We start from the raw sequence: 17,526 nt of genomic DNA, 5'->3' as shown, positions 1-17,526 counted from the left end.
ATCGAAATCAAAAGCAACCTTCTAATGGATACAATTTACTATTAAAAAAAAAAAAAAAAAAAAAAAAAAAAAAAAAAAAAAAAAATCAATAAAAAATGATTTTCTATTGAAAAAAATTACTTAATCAATTTACATGATTTTTAGAAATATATCTTCATTCAGTGACGGTTCCATACAAAGATTTTCCTGTATCTTTTTTTTTTTTTAAAGTCGAAATCTAAATAAGAACCTAATATTCAAATTATTATTCTCTACCAAACACTCCACAAGTTATTTTTTTCCTTTTTTCTTCTGCATCAGTACAACAAATAAAAGAAAAGGCAGATTTTTCTTTTTTTCTGTCCAATTTAGTTTAAATGAAATCCTTTTTCTCTGGTGGCAATCAACAAACGTTCACGTAGTATTTCTTCGGTAGAATACTCAGGCAACTTCAGGTAGTGGACGCAGGTGTTTACTGACGGATAACTGTTATCATTACCATCCACCTTTCGGACCACTGTCAGTCTGGGATGAAGATTTGCCAACCCACCAGGAGGTAGTGAAGAACAACCAGTGGTGAATTGCAGGAATGCTTTTCGTTCGTCGGATGTTAATTTTAATAAGACATTGATAAACCGCTGAAATCCGGGACTGAAAGAAAGAAAAAAAAAAAAAAAAGTTTATACATTAATGTTAAATTTACTCAAGTATCAAAACAAAACTTTAGTTTTTAGCACAAATTAAAAAAAAATTTCATCTATGATGAATTTAACAAAAGATTAACACATGCTAAATATAAAATAAATATTAATATAAAATATAGTCCTACAATAAATGAAATTCGAAACTGAAAATATTTTTTCTTAATTTCATGCATTGATGATAAATTTACTTAATTATCAAAAAACCTTCCTAGTTTTTATCAAGAAATAAATTAAATATTTTGGCCATTAAGAATTAAAAAAAAAAATATTTTGGCCATTAAGAATTAAAAAATATTTTGGCCATTATGAATTTAAAAAAAAAAAAAAAAATGAACAAATCTATAACAAATCTATTATATTTTTTATATAAAAGAAACGGTGTGTGTTAATTTGTTATCTATGAATCCCGAAACAGCTAGACTGATTTTTATAAAATTTCACATAAATGCACTTTAAGTATCTGACAGTGTTCTTAGATAGGTCTTATATCAAGTCTTCAATAAGTATCAATTGAAAAAATCAGATGAAAGAAGGAACAGGCGACTTTAACCAAGGTTAACACCTTATATAGCCTAACATCATAAGTGCATTTGTGAAATTTTAGCATACAAGCTGAAAAGCCAGACATAAATTCAACAGTAGGTTCTTTGATATGACAGGGGCATATTGGAAATGCATGCTTTGTTTAGCACAATTGAAGCATGATACTTGGCTTTTTCATTTTAAACTTGAATTCAATAATTTCATAAAATCAACAGTAGGTTCTCTACAGTGTGATGCAAACTAGAATTAAGCCTTTTTTTTTCACTTCAGGGAAGTTATTTAGTTTTGCAGTTGCCATTTTACGAGAGAGACGCGTACTCGGCATGAATGACTACAATCATAAGGTTGCAAATAAATAATGTATCAGCACTTGACTGATAAAATGGAATTTTAAAAATAAATATTTTTTCTAAGGCAAAAAATATTTATTTTTAAAATGGAATTTTAAAAATAAATATTTTTTCTAAGGCAAAAAATATTTATTTTTAAAACGGAATTTTAAAAATAAATATTTTTTCTAAGGCAAAAAATATTTATTTTTAAAACGGAATTTTAAAAATAAATATTTTTTCTAAGGCAAAAAATATTTATTTTTAAAACGGAATTTTAAAAATAAATATTTTTTCTAAGGCAAAAAATATTTATTTTTAAAACGGAATTTTAAAAATAAATATTTTTTCTAAGGCAAAAAATATTTATTTTTAAAACGGAATTTTAAAAATAAATATTTTTTCTAAGGCAAAAAATATTTATTTTTAAAATGGAATTTTAAAAATAAATATTTTTTCTAAGGCAAAAAATGCCCAATTGTTAATGTTTAGCTATTCCTTTCAGCTTGCAGACTTGTTAATTTTTCATGCCTGAAATCCAAACACTTTCTCTGATAAAGCAGAAGTAATGCCAATAAATACTTCATTTGGTGTCAACATCAGATTTGCAAGTCTAAATTCAAAGTATAAGCACAAAGAACTGCTCAGAATGAATTTAAGACTTGATACTAAGCAGATATTAAAATTACAAAGTGGCTAAAGTAAAATAAAAAAAAAAAAAAAAATAAAGATCCTTAAGTTTAACTCATCATTCATCTTATTGTCTTATTTCCTTTGGTTAAAAGTTCAAGTTTCCAAACAGCCTAAAATCTCAGTCTCCAAGGTTGGCAGTTTTAAAAGATTATTTTTACTGTTTATTGTTTGACAGAATACTCAAAAAGAAATTTATATTTCTTTTTAAAGTCTGGATTACGGAAATCTTAATATTTCTTTTTGAGGCTCCTGCTGAACAATAAATTCTTGTAAATTATAATTTACAGTTTTTAATTGTGTTATATATATATATATATATATATATATATTTTAGTACAAAACTTTATTGAAATTCAAAGGCTTACATTTTTTTCTTTTTTTGTAAGTTTTGCTTATTTTATCTTGGATTTCTTCATTACAGCCGTTTCGTTAATGAGATGGCAATTTCATGATTCTATATGCTCATAAAAGTCTCCAATTCTCATCAATTCGTCAGATGTTACTTCCATTCGATGTTACTAACAAAAAGTTAATTTTGTACATGATAAACCTGGTGTTTTCGTTTGGGGGAAAAGAAATTCCATCCCCACGTTGTTACAAGTCGGCCATCTTTGGTACCGTGCAAATATATATACTAATAAACTTGTAAAGTTCCCTTACCTGTCTTTAGTGTAACCTAATTTTGGCTCTGTGTAGTTTAAAATGTCTTCCTTTGTCCAGGTGGGAGCTTGATCACCACATAACAAAGATGACAACTCCATAGAGTTGAATACTAATTTTTCCATTGAAAACACCAGATCAAAACCACCTGTAAAAAATAAAATAAAACTAATGCACACAAATGTTATCAAAGCCAAAACTAACATGCATACACAAACACTATAATATACCCCCAGGGTTTCACATACATTCCCAATTTGACAGTTTATTCAGGAGATCAAATGTGCCTGAAGAAGGTTGGAGGTTACATCAGCCGAAACGTCAAAATAAGTAAGTTGAGAATAGCAGTCAAAATAATCCAAACATTTGATTAAAGAAATGGTTGATGATGATGATAACAGCATATTATTTTTGTTATCTTTATATTAATACGACAGCGTGCGTGTTATTTTCTGTGTCACGCTTACATCCGAGTCGTTTAGTTATGCACTTCCATTTTTTGTCATAAATAATTTTACCAAGAATTATTCATAAGTTTTGGTCTTGATTATAGCTGATGGTAATTAAGTCATCTATTTTTTTTTTAAATTTATCAAGAATTCTTCATAAGTTTTGGTTATGGTTGAAGGAACTCAAGTTTATATATATATATATATATATATATATATATATATATATATATATCCATATGACTTGGGTGCATTAGCTTGAACAGAAATAAAAACTTATGGAAAAAAATGTGTGTGTGTGTGTGTGTGTGTATATATATATAGAAATAAAAACTTATGGAAAAAGTGTGTGTATATATATATGGAAAAAAATGTGTGTGTGTGTATATATATATATATATATATATATATATATACACGCACACTTTTTCCATAAGTTTTTATTTCTATATATATATATATATATATATATATATATACATACACACACACATTTTTTTCCATAAGTTTTTATTTCTGTTCAAGCTAATGCACCAAAGTCATATGGATATATATATATTTTTTTTTTGTAAATCGCAACTTTATAATATATAAAAATCGATAGAAAATTAACTATAATATATATGAAATCTGCAAGAATTAAATTATATTCAAGCGTACTTTACAACCGAGCTTTGCGGGGCATTTCTGCTAGCTTAAAATAATTTTACAGTTTTAACAAAAAAGCTACAATAATGTCAGAGCTTCTCCATTTATACTGAACATCTATAGAATGCCAACATCAGTATATTACATACGAATGCGTCCCCTGTGGAATTTCCATAGGTCCCACTAGTCATTATTATTGTGTAGTAATTTCATATGCAAATGGCTGTATTTTCAAAAGCAGGTGTGCGTGCATGTGTTAATGTTGTCAAAATAACACACAAGATGCGAATAGTAATCCGAATAATACAAATTGAAAGATTTGTATACGATTAAGGAAGGGATTTTTGTTCAAAAACTTTTTTGTTTTAGAAATTCTTTTAAAACAAGAAATGAAAAATTTTAAATGGTTTTAAAACAGTTGATATAAAACTGACTTTTGAATGCTTCCATTTGTCTTTGGATTCCTGTGTTGAAGCAAAAGTCGGTGACAAGGGTCACGTAATCTTCCACATTGTCAAGGGTCACTTCCTGTAAAGAAAAGAAAATATACATAAACGTATAAACTAATTTTATATAAATAATAAATTTTATATGGTTCGAATTTCAATGATTTGTATTACAAGTTTGAGCTGGCCTGCTTGCTTTTTTTTTTTTTAACACCGCTTTCCACCCGGGCTGCCTACTGTTGTTTTGACCCCCCCACCCCACCCCGCTACTAGTACTTTTTTTTTAGTGAGGGGGTTCCTTACTATGGGCACCTCTGCTAATTTTATATAAAAAAGAATGAAAAACATTTTAAATCCTAATACTACTATTTTTTGTAATTGTAGGGGCCAGCTCTATTAAGACCAGTAGCTACTTGAGGATAAGGGTAAAGAGAAAAAATAGTTCACCTGTTCGTCACCACCGGGGCGAAGATTTATTGAAGTGTAACCATAAACTCTTGACGAAGGGTTGAATTGGAATGTCAATCTGAAAAATAAAGATAAAACGATACAATTTTTATGTCAGACAATTATTTCCATGTAAAATTTTTTACAAATTCTTAGATCTAAAAATTCATTTTTATAAAACAATTTTTTAAAATTAAGCTTAAAAATAAACTTTAAAATTTATTACAAAATTATTTGCTAAAGTCAGTTTTCATATAAAATTCTCCATCGTCACATTAAAAATATTTTTATGAAGATTTCCAAATTAAACTTTCAAATTACCAGTTTTTCAAATATTAAATTAAAGAAAAAAAAAAAAAAAAAGACTGAATTAATGTTATAATACATTCTTTAAGAGGTTAATGTAGTTTGCTTTAAGCATTGTTGTATGTGTATAAAAACTTTAGAAAGCAATACAATGCAGAGGTGTAATGGATAAACACAAACTGAAGCAAATTTAGACATCATGGTGGAATAAACTATGCAGATTCACCCTTATTAATACAAGGTATATTTTACATGTATTGTGGTCTTCCTCACGTAAATATAGTCAAATATTTCGGGAAATATCCCTTCGTCAGACATGTTGAACTTTTAAACATGCATACTATGGCTTTTTATTAAACTATTTTTATTTATACACATGCACATATTTAGTTATGGTGTTACAAATCAAATCAACATGATACAGAACATTTCCTGATATTCACCAATTCGAAACAGTATCTTAACATAAATATTATACTCTTATTTTTAATTTTTTTTAAGACTTTAAAAATTTGTGAACACTGTTGGATTCCTTTTTACCCCTCTCCCATGACTTAAATGTAATGCAAACAAAAATTATGCTACCCAGCTCCTCATACATGTTATCCCAAACTATAAATGTGGCCTTATGCTTCAGTAAAAATATGCCTTGCTCATCTCCAAATATCTTTATCACTTCTCCCAGAATAACTCCACTTACTCTTGATTCTCACTTCATAATACAGAGTACCTAGAAAGGGGGCATCAAGTACCATTTTTTGTTTTTAATATTTAGTCTAGCTCAACTGAAAATTGAACTTATCTCTCAGCCCATTAGCAAACGCCATCTATTAACCAAATAGACCAGCATAATCTATACTCCAAATATTTTTTTGTGTATTGATATTCATACTAAAAATCCCTTTTTCTATTTATTTAAAAAGGAAAATACAACTTTCTTATATATGAGTTGTGGAATTGCATTCATTTGCAAAAGATCCACACACACACACACACACACACACACACACACACACACACACACACACACACACACACAAGTTTAAAAAATTTTGCATACCAAACTATCAATTTTTGGTCTACAGACATGAAACTTAAAGTGGGGAAACTATATATAAAATGGGAAACTTAATATATAGAGTATTCAAACCTATGTGCAACTTTACATTTTTTTTTTTTTTTTTTTTTTTTAATTACATTTTCACCCCAAACAAGGCAAATTGCCACTTTGGTGTAGGGGGCTACTATCAGGGGCAACAACTACTGGGGTACTATGTAGGGATTTGGGCAGCAAGGTGCCGGTTCACGTTACACTTGAACTTCTGCACGTCAGTAATGTTGGGGAAGCAGGGACCTGGAATGGAATTCCAGAGTCTTGCGGTTCTGGGGAAGAAACTATTGGAGTAAAAAGATCTTTTACATCTAGGGACCTCTACAGTGTGGGGGTGGGATCTAGTAGCCTGTCGGGTTTGTCGAGGGTGCTCGCGTCGTGGGGGCACAAGTGATTGTAGTTCATCAGAGCATTCACCACTAAAATACTTGTAGAACAGGCAGAGGGATGCAACATTTCGTCGATGGGACAGAGGCTGAAGCTTAGATGCCAGTTCAGGGCCTATCAGATTTGCGACTCTCTTTTGAACCTTGTCAAGGAGCGAGAGACTAGTAGCAGATGCACCAGCCCAGATGTGGCAGCAATACTCCATACATGGGCGAATGGTGGCCTTATAGAGGTACAGGATACTTTCGGGTGTTAGTAGTTTTCTAGCACGGTAGAGAGAGCCTACCTTTCTTGCAGCGGCCCTGGCAATGCCTTCAATGTAATTGTTCCAACTCATGTTTCCTGTGAACGTTAGGCCAAGGAGTTTGAAAGATGGACTCTCAGATAAAGGGTCGTTGGCCATTGCTATTGGTGGTAGAGAGGGTTTCTTGTAATTATTGAATGAAACTAGTTTAGTCTTGGCAGCATTGAACGCGACCAACCACTTTTGTCCCCATTCCACTACAGATTGGAGGTCTTCCTCTAGTGTTTCTGCCATTTCTTTAGAAATGTGTTCATTCGTCTTCCTGTCGTGTCTGCCATAGAGTGTAGTGTCATCAGCATATATACCCATCTCAGAGGCAATGTTGTCGGGGAGGTCATTTATGAATATCAGGAACAATAGAGGTCCAAGGATAGAACCCTGGGGCACTCCCGCATTTATATCATATTGTTTAGATGTGCGACCGTCGAGGACTACCTGGATTTTTCTCTTATCTAAGAAGGATTTAATTATGTTAAGTATTCTACCAGTGATACCGTAAGATCTAATCTTCCTGAGGAGACCCTCATGCCATACCCTGTCAAAAGCCTTAGATATATCTAGAGCTACCGCTCTGCCTTCCCCCGCTTTGTCCAGTGATTGGTATATACGTTCAGAGATCACGGTGAGGATGTCTGCTGTGGAACGGGCTTGTCTAAATCCATATTGTTTGTCAGTCAGTAGTTTAGCATCTGTAAGATGATGGACTAGAGCATGGTTAATTATGGTCTCAAATATTTTGGCAAAAAGTGGGAGGAGGCTAATGGGGTGATAATTTGATGGGTCTGTCCTTTCGCCAGAATTCTTGAATACTGGTACAACAGAAGCAGTTTTCCAACAGCCCGGAAAGCAAGCTTCATTAAGACATTTGTTGTAGAGTTTGGAGAGAACTGGAGCTACTTCGGCTGAGCACTTTTTTAATAGCACAGCTGGGATAAGATCGGGTCCACATGCTTTTGAGGTGTCAAGGTTTTTTATGATTTGGTTTTATGATTTGGGTTTTAGCTGAAAAAAAAAAAAAAAAAAAAAAAAAAAAATCTGTGCAAAAGTGAAAATTAAAAAAATGGAATTTGCCAGACGAAGGTCAAACGACGATATTACAAATATGCATGTGTAACGTAATAGCTATTGGTTTATGTTTTAATTTTTAGCCTTGCAGCAAACATGTCTTCATAGCTCAGGCTTTAACTTCAAAGGAAAAAGAAAATCTTAAGCTAAACGTTTTGGGGCACACAAGTTTTTTTTTTACTTTTTAAATCATTACTGTATATTGAGTCCTATATAATATAATAAAAATGAAATCTGCATTAATTAAAATATATTTAAGCATATTTTATGCTTGGGCAATGTCGGGTGGCCTGCTAGTACTGAAATACAAAAATATGAGTATATCTTATTACTGGTGTGCTACCCCCCCCCCCCCATTTTCAATTTCTTTTAGTAAGCTAGAAACAATATACATCATGCATTTCTGGGTGTTATTTTCATTTTTACTTCCATTTCAGTTTCCAATTTTTTTTTTAATTTAACATTTTTTAAATCTAAAAAGACAATTTGATTCTGATGATAACCAAAGCATTCCAACATCAATTTTTGTGTGTTAATTTTGTTTCATCTGTATTCTAGAAGTAGATTCAACTATGATGGCAACCAAAGCATCACACCTTCTGCAAGATTATCAAAATATGCTTATTCTATAATTAACATTTGACAAATTCTATACCAAATTAGTGCATATCCCAGAGTTGATCCAGGATCACTTATAGAGTATTCAGTTTATTTTTTTTTCGCCAATTGCTCCAGACAAGGCATGAAGCCATTTAAGTAACTTAAAATTAAAAGTCAATGATAAATGTCAACACATTTCAACTTAGAAAGTAATTCTTCTTTGTCAGAAACATCATTCTTAGAATGTGAGGACTAATGGATAAAATAAGGGAAGCTAGAGTTAAAAAGCTGCTGAAATTTGCTTTCTACTCCTTAACTTCCTTCCATACGTGAACTTGTTTAAAAAGGAAAAAAATATATAAATACAAAAATAAGTGAAATAAACATAGAAAATATAATTAATAAAATAACTCACCCAAGATCTTCCAGACGAACACCATTTCCAGAATCTGGAGGGGGAATTTTCAGATCTTGCATGAGAATATTTTTCTGATCTTTTGATATTGGTTTCTTCAATATATTCTGTTTTCGGGTTGTTAACTCTTTCAATTGTTGCAAGAAATAAGCTCTGTGAGGATCAACAATGGCAAAGTCTTCTTCACTAAGGATTCCTGCGTACCATGGCGGACCAGAGTTTTGGTGAGTTTTTGGTGGGTCAAGGATAAGTTCTTTATCAAAATGCTCACTACTAGAAATCAGGTCATCGTTTGTCCAGAAAGACTCTGAAGGACTACTATTTCGCTGTGAAGACAACGCAGAGTAATGCTTGCAAACGTTACGACCTGAGCCACCATAGCACATCAATTTTAAGAACGGTTTGGACAAAGGTAAGTCAATAAGTCGATTGTCTTGAATACATTTTGCTAAAAGCGTTCCCAGGAAATAGAACAAAGACTCTATGCGTTCCAAATCGGAACTGTCTTGAGGAATTGGGGCAGGGAAAAGGCCGCTACTTCGTTGGACGTAGTAACCAGGGGATTTTACTCCATGTCCAATGTCCACCTTGAAGAAACAAAAAAGAACAAAAAATCAGTTCTGTGTGCAACCATAAAAATGAATAATTTTTTTTTTTTTTTATTGTACTAATTATATTTTATTAGAAAAAAATAAAAATTAGATTCTGTGACAACCAACAATTTTTTTTTTTTGGTGGATGTATAGAATAGAGAAAGAGGAGAGGAAATATTTTGATTGGAAATCTCAACAGTTGGGTGTCCAACTAACTTGCTCTGGATCGGAAGGAATGGCGAAAAATAAGTCCTGTGGATTCGCAATCTGCACCAAGCGGAAGATGCTACTCATGATAATAAAATAGTTCACAAATCCCCTATCCTTTATGTTCAAACTCTAATGAACCTGACAGTAAAAATTTACTAAAATTCGAATTTTTAATTTGGGTTTTCTATAGAGAGAAAAAAAAAGATTCCTAGGCAACTATTGGTAGGTATAATTAATGTCTAAATGATAATCACATGGATTGACCTTGACTTACAAAATGAAGACACACTATAAATATAAAATTTTATAAATATTGTAAGGAGTCATTTTATTTATTTATGAGCTCTACATCCATTGAACACATGAAAAAATTGTTTTTAGTTCATGTTTAACTTGATTAAAAAAATTCATGATTACAGGAAAAGTATGCATATTCAATGATATTTCATTCTTTATACCAATCCTTTGATTTATGAAGCTCGATGTATGGCTACAAAAATAACTAATCAAAGACAGCGTAAATATCATAAAACACAATTGCAAGTATACTTGCGTTTTTTTGGATTTGTGCAATTATGCCATATGTTTTTTTTTTTATTTTAATGTTAACGAGGTCTTATTCTTCTGAGGAGTCAGGGCAGAAAAGATTAAAAAATTAACATAATTATGATTGTTTCTGTGTTACGAAACAGGTGCTGTTGGTTGGTTGTTTTACGGCATATCAACCCTTTTCGGGTTATTTAATGCCGAATCCAAAGATTTTGAAGAAATTTTTTTTTAATAGAATATATTTGTTGTTTTCACGTCAGTTTCTATTCAACCCATAGTTGGGACCCTAACAGGTACTACCACTCCGGGTCAGAGTGGACCTGGGAGCAATGGTAATTAAAAGGTGGCTCCACACTCCCCAAAGCCCACAAGCTGGGGCCTCACCACTGGATATAGTTTAAGGTCATATCCAGGACCCCCATTGAGGGACTTTTACCCTCTGCAAGGGGGCAGTCGGTGTATTCTAATGCCCCACTGACATGGCCAGAAACAGGTGCTGTAAAAAAATTGAGCATTTTAACAGAAATACATGGTAAGATGAACAACATCTTGGAACAAACACACACACATACATACACACACATAACAGAATACAAGGTTTTTTTTTTACCTCTCTCTCCGTGTTATCCACTATATCATCATCACACAGCCACAAACCAAGAGATTTCCTTTGCAATTCCGCTGCAATGAGGGCATAGAATTCTAAGGTCGGACCAAGACCAGTGCCTTCTTCACTGATAAATTCAATCTGAAATTTAAAGATATTTTTCTTTTTATTCAAGTGTTTAAATGTTCATTCCAAAGATTAAACGGAATGCTATCCATTGCAGACTTTATTATCGCTAGAGAAATGGAAACAGTTATCACCATTGCATGTTCTCGTCTAATAATTTAGAACTGGACATTGCTAATGTGCCAGAAATACCTTAAATCTTTCAAAATATTTACAGATATCTTGGAGAGGGGGCGAGGGATGACAAAAATGAATTTTTGTAATTAATGACATTTTGTGAATTTGCAAGGTGAAGAATAATCAAGGTTTCTATATTACACAAATGAAAAAATATTGAATTTCAAGTAAAACAAATGTTACCTACATAATTGTCATGTTGAAAATAGTAACATATCCAAAAATTAGAACGATAGGGTAGAAAAAAATCACTAATGAAAAAAGTTTTCGATAAAGTTTATATTGGGAATGAATTTTGTCTGACAATTTGAATTATGTTCATTAAGTGATGTAAGCAACAGAACTTAATTATCTCCCCTGTCAACTTATCTTTTTTTTTTTTAGTAAGCTTAATATAGCGGATTTGTTTCATTTTACAAATTTCTTTTTTCATTAATATTTTTCTCAGCTTCAGTAATTAGAGAAGCAGGATATTGAATAGGAATTAGAGTATGGTAAGTGTAGGTCAGAAGTTGTGTAGGTAAAAGTCACATTTGAAATGCAATTGTTTTGATAAATTCAATCATACATGTTTATCATGCGTCTGAGGTTACGGATAAGGTTAGCGGTTGAAAAATGTGTGAAGAAAAATGTGTGAAGAAAAATGTGTGAAGAAAAATGTGTGAAGAAAAATGTGTGAAGAAAAATGTGTGAAGAAAAATGTGTGAAGAAAAATGTGTGAAGAAAAATGTGTGAAGAAAAATGTGTGAAGAAAAATGTGTGAAGAAAAATGTGTGAAGAAAAATGTGTGAAGAAAAATGTGTGAAGAAAAATGTGTGAAGAAAAATGTGTGAAGAAAAATGTGTGAAGAAAAATGTGAAGAAAAATGTGTGAAGAAAAATGTGTGAAAAAAAATAAATTTCAGAATTACAATCATCATTTCAGAGAAAATTAGGGGGGGGGGAGGATAAATTTGAGATTAAGGAAGGCGGATGTCCTGCCTTTTTTTGAGGCTGGGGAGTCAACTAGGTGTGCCAAAACAAGGTTGGTATTCTATTAGGATAAAATGTAACTATATATATATATATATATATATATATATATGAATGGAAATGTATAAAAAAGAATACGAAAAGTATAAAAGCTTATAACTTTTCTTTATTCGTTATATATATATATATATATATATATATGTGTGTGTGTGTTAGTGGCAGAGAATCCCAACAAAGTTCTCAGTTAGGAAAACTGAGGGGGGGGGAGTGTAAAGTTGGTTATCTTCAGGTTCTGTTTATATCTGTTTCCCTGGGGAGAAAGTTCAATCAGATATTGGTCCCCGTTTGGCTTTAAAACCAATGATACCAATGCTTTTCTGATCTTTAGTAACATACACGCATGTATGTGTGTGTGTATATATATATATATATATAGTTTTTTTTTTTTTTTTTAGAGGCTGCAAAGTTTAAATACAGATAAATCACAAAAAGTATTACTATATTGATGTTATTTATTCCAAAGTTTAAGTTTTAGTATTTATAACTTAAATATAACTTTGAACATGCAACTTGCATGTATTATGGCGTAATCTAAGTCGTATTTTCACAAACTACGCATTGAATAAGGCTGTATTCCAGGAATAATACATTGAATGCTTTCTTCCAAGTGGTCTATTGTGTCTGGTTTATCAGCAGAGATGAGACTTTACATATCCCCAAAGAAAATTATCTGATGAGGTTAAATCACAAAAATGAGGTGGCCAGTTGGCAGGCCCATTTTGTGAAGGTATTTGTTCAGTGTCTCAGTAAATTTATATCACAAGCTAAGTGGCATGTGGCTTTGTTTTGCTGAAATCACACAAACTGCCAAGCCAAGCTGAATTAAATAATTGATTATTGCAAAAATTGACAGATCAAGCTGAACTAATCTGCAATTAAAGAAAATATTTAAAGTTTGTTACTTTTAATATTAATAAAAAAACAAAGCAAATAAAAATCAAAAACTGTATCTTAAACACTTTAATTTACAGAAGGAGAAAACAAAAATCTTTAAACAAGTTTTCCATTTTGGAAGGGGGGGGGATCAGTAAAAGAAGAAGGCATAATGCAACAACACAAGAAATTAGATTTTAGATGGGAATGACTTTTAGAAAAGCTGAAAAGATCTCACCTCTAGAATGGATTTCCTTCGGGCATGGAAACGCATGACTTGAAGCGCCCATTCTAAAAGCTGGTCTCCTCTCGGTACTTTAACTCTTTCATGCTTAAGGCGACCGATTCTGTACTCGTGAGTATCATCCCTCCTTGGGGCACGTCCTCTGTTACGTTCTAACATGGCATCCCTCTTGTTTTGCAACCAAACAATTGCTCTATTACAAAATAAAAACGATATCAATCACAACGCGCACGATACAACAAGTGCGTACAACCATGTACAAACATTGAGGATAATTAAAAAAATAGAAAAAAAAAACGTAACAAATACTTGTCTCGTTTTTTTTGAATCACCATATTTGCACATCATCATATCGGTTGGATTGACTTTGCTTAATTTGAATGCTTTTGATTTCCGATCGCGTCATGGAGCATTGGTAAGACATCAGATTTTCTTTCACTTTCTTTTCCGCCTTCGTGTCACGAGTTCAAGCCTGCCTGCCACCACTTTTTTTTTTTTTTTTTTTAAAAACACCTCTCACCACCCTAGCTGCGTCCTGTTTTAATTCCTTCCTCCCGCTACTACCTTTTTTTTTTTTCACCCGAGATTCCATACTATACCACCTACACAAACCCAACCAACGCCGGGTATCATTTCCATAAAAGAAAAAAACTTCTGATAGTAATGCATTTAAAGGGTAACAGAGTTACTTGATGTAAGGAACTAAAAAAAGAAAAAAAAGTCATAAACTTGCTAGCTATAAGTGTTAGATGGAATATAGTTCGACAAAAAAAACAGCAATTACTCCCCTTTGTCAGAAACGTCGCTCATGGAATGCGAGAACTAAAATAAGGCGAGTTGAGAGTAAAGAAGGATCTACTTTCTAGTCTCCTCGATATGTTAAATTTTGTTTTATGATTTTCTTTGATCTATTTTGGCAAAAAAAAAAAAAAAAAAAAACTTACCTTGATGTCCCAAATGCAGTGCAACTGAAATATAACTGTTTTGTTTCAAAAGGGAAAAGCATTGGGCACCATTTAGTCAGTTGTTCACACCAATCAGGTAACGCATTGCTAGCAAGAACCAGAGGGTCCTAAATTAAAACAAAGATATAAAAAGTTACTAAAAATCCAGAAAAAGAAACAAAAAAAATCTAAATTCTGACACGTGATAAAAAAATGAAATAGACAACAAAAGTTGTATATGCAGACACTAGGCAGTTTATTTAAAAGGAACAACTTGCTATTCGAAAATTGAAATATTTCAGATTTACATTCAATTTGATCTAGTCATTAGACAGAATAAGCAAAATTCTCTAAATCGGATTATTTTTAAAACCATTTAAGATCAAACTTGAAATGTTAGACATTTTCTAGAATTAAAATCATGATTTTGGAATAAGGAATCTAGACTTAGGATTTATATTTTGATTTTAATCTTCATGGAGGGACTTAAGTTTTAAAATAGTTTTGCCATATATCTAAGTATATAAAATAATTTTGCTATCATTGTCATATTTCATTTGTTTATTAATTAATACTGGAATGATTCCAATATTTTATCCAGATTCTGGTACAATTACCGATTCCGTTCTAAATTTCTAATTTTTATAAAATTACTGATTCTGATTAATCGAAAGAAAATCAATTTTAAAGGTTTTTTTTTTTTTTTTTCATTACTCACTTGTATTTGCTGTATAACTTTGTTGGTTAGTTTCTTGGAGATAAAATCTTCAGGATGGATATCAACTTTAGAGCCATGATCTAGAATAATAAAAAAAAAAAAAAAATGAAAATTTTGTTTTCTTGTATAAAAAAACAAACAAACAAAAAAAAAACCCCTACTCAAATCACTTATATTTTTGTATTTCAGATAGTACAAGATTGATCCTTGGACCTTTATTTAAATGACTGATAAAATTGAGTATTTGCTGATGACATTACACTCTGTAATGACCATGAGGGGGAAAACGAGTGAACATATATCTTAAAGCAATGGCTGAAACCTTAGAGAACGCTAACGTAAATGGATGGTAACAATCAATACTGCCACGACTAAGCTTCTTTCCTTTGGAAATTACAAGAAACCTCAACTGATTGCAATGACTAATAATACACTACCTAAAAGCTCTTCAAACTCCTCAGCTCAACATTCACAGGCAACATGAACTGGAACAAATACATTGAGGACATTAAAAAGGCGGGCTCTCTCTACTGTGCTAGAAAATTATTCACAGCAAAGTAAAAAATCCAATAAATGATAAGAGTTAATGAGATGGATAAATTGTCAGTTGAATGATAAATATTAGATTTCTTACACTATTGAGTCACCCTGTATCAAGGCTAAAAGCCACTCGAGGGTAAGGATTAAGAGGGATTGTCAGTTAAATAATGAATATGATGAGCTATGTTTTTCGAATGAAGAATATTTTATTCTAATATTTAAAATGAAGTTGACAGTTGTATTTGAACTTTAAGATTCTTATTTGCTCTTTCTAATGAGCTACCAATTAGCAAAGCTAAAAGCCACTCGAGGATAAGTGTTAATGAGATGAATGGATTGTCAGTTGAATGATGAAGAATATTGTGAGATTTGACAAACAATGAATGGAATGGACAAAATGTGATTACTTAAGATGGTTTGCCAAGTATATGTTTACATTGGACTTGAAGACAACCATGTTTTCTTCAGGAAAGCAGCACTGGAAAAATGTTCTGCAAATAAGTATTTTTGGAAAGAAATTTTATGCACATTCCATTTGATTTTAGGTGTACAGAAAAAGGTTTGTTGCATTGGTGGTAGAAGATGAGTTCTGAGGGTGTACCCGGTGTTGCCCGGGTGTTTGTAGGTGTGTGTATGGGGGGTGGGATAAGTAATAACCCTGAAACCATGTTAGAAAAAATCGGAAGAAAAAAAAAAACACCCCGAAAAATAAACCCCGCTGTGTGTATAGGGGCGGGGGAAGTAAACTAAAGAATAAGCGAAGTAAAAAAAATAAAGAAATGTTGTCCGCGTGTCTAAAGATGTAAAAGAAAAAAAAATAGTTTTGGTCGTGAGGCTGGATTGAACCCAAGAGCCTTGACGCAGAGGTGAAACAAACTCCAACCACTTAACCGTGTAGGCCAAGAGTAAGAGGAATTGATTATAGTGTTAAAATAAGGCTTATAAAGCGAGTGAAAGAGGTTTGACAGATAGCCACTAAATGAGGTCATCGCGGGAGCGTTACGAGATGACGTAGCAGTATTTTATTTTTTTTGTTTTACTTCACATTAGCGTTTATTAAATTACGTATTTCGTTTCCTGTCTAGACATCTCTCTCTATCTGTTTGCGTTTGTGTGTCTCTCTCTCTCACTTCGTCTTCCTTACTCTAAAGAGTGTTACTAAAAAAGAAAATGGCGTCTGGCTGTTTTTTTTTTTGTAAAAACTTCGATCGTTAATATTTTTTGTAAGCATATTTCTTTTTTACTTCACATTTTTGGCTTGTTATTTTTTCGTTTAACTATCGTATCTAACTATTTTTAACGTGCTAATAACTTTGGTAACGTTGTCATAGCGTAGAAGTTCATACTTTAGCTTATGTGAGGGTTAAATTTTTTTTTACTGATAACATTTTTAAATTTTAAATTCAGACTGCCATTAGAGCTTGCTGACGTCAAGATCACGTGACATGACTCAGCAGGTTTTAAATACAAGTTGACCCAAAATAAACGGCCCCGTGTATACTTTATGTAGAAGAGTTGGCGCCCGTATTTTTTGGGGCAGTCATAAATCGATTTAAAAATATGTAATGTTTAACATCAAAATGTCACATTTTTTTGGAGTGAATTACTAGGTCCAATCCCTCCTTTGTTGAGGGGACCAAAAAGAATTGGAAAAATGTTAAGTTTTTTTTTAAAAAAGTGTACGGGGGATATATAGGTGTGCAAGAAAAAAAGCAAAGGAACGGATTTGTTTTGTGATCGATTCTGGTAGCAGACCTGCTGGAAGTTAGGAAGTTTGTTAGAAGATACCAGAAATGACCTATGCAGTTGTTTGAATTCTTGGAAATTT

At 32.0% G+C, this 17,526-nt stretch overlaps 1 protein-coding gene across 9 annotated transcripts in view; it reads right to left on the bottom strand.

Moving 5' to 3' along the window:
• Positions 1 to 325: 325 nt before the first annotated feature.
• LOC145268363 (E3 ubiquitin-protein ligase HECTD1-like) overlaps positions 326 to 17,526 on the bottom strand; it is a 252,115-nt gene continuing 234,914 nt past the window's right edge. For all 9 annotated transcript variants that reach the window (XM_080123895.1, XM_080123902.1, XM_080123901.1 and 6 more), the window contains 9 exons: positions 15,159 to 15,238; positions 14,441 to 14,568; positions 13,491 to 13,689; positions 11,049 to 11,186; positions 9,087 to 9,673; positions 4,899 to 4,977; positions 4,440 to 4,533; positions 2,909 to 3,056; positions 326 to 630 (listed from right to left, as the gene is read on the bottom strand). In XM_080123895.1, coding sequence (XP_079980021.1) covers positions 348 to 630; positions 2,909 to 3,056; positions 4,440 to 4,533; positions 4,899 to 4,977; positions 9,087 to 9,673; positions 11,049 to 11,186; positions 13,491 to 13,689; positions 14,441 to 14,568; positions 15,159 to 15,238 — 1,736 coding nt within the window. In that variant the 3' untranslated portion in view covers positions 326 to 347. The remainder of the gene's footprint in view (positions 631 to 2,908; positions 3,057 to 4,439; positions 4,534 to 4,898; positions 4,978 to 9,086; positions 9,674 to 11,048; positions 11,187 to 13,490; positions 13,690 to 14,440; positions 14,569 to 15,158; positions 15,239 to 17,526) is intronic.

The sequence above is a fragment of the Euprymna scolopes genome, chromosome 43 (genome assembly GCF_053919585.1).
Source record: "Euprymna scolopes isolate OS-2025 chromosome 43, ASM5391958v1, whole genome shotgun sequence".
Classification (NCBI taxonomy): Eukaryota; Metazoa; Mollusca; class Cephalopoda; order Sepiida; family Sepiolidae; genus Euprymna; species Euprymna scolopes.
Note: the sequence above shows the minus strand (reverse complement) of the source record. Positions and strands in the feature narration are given on the sequence as shown.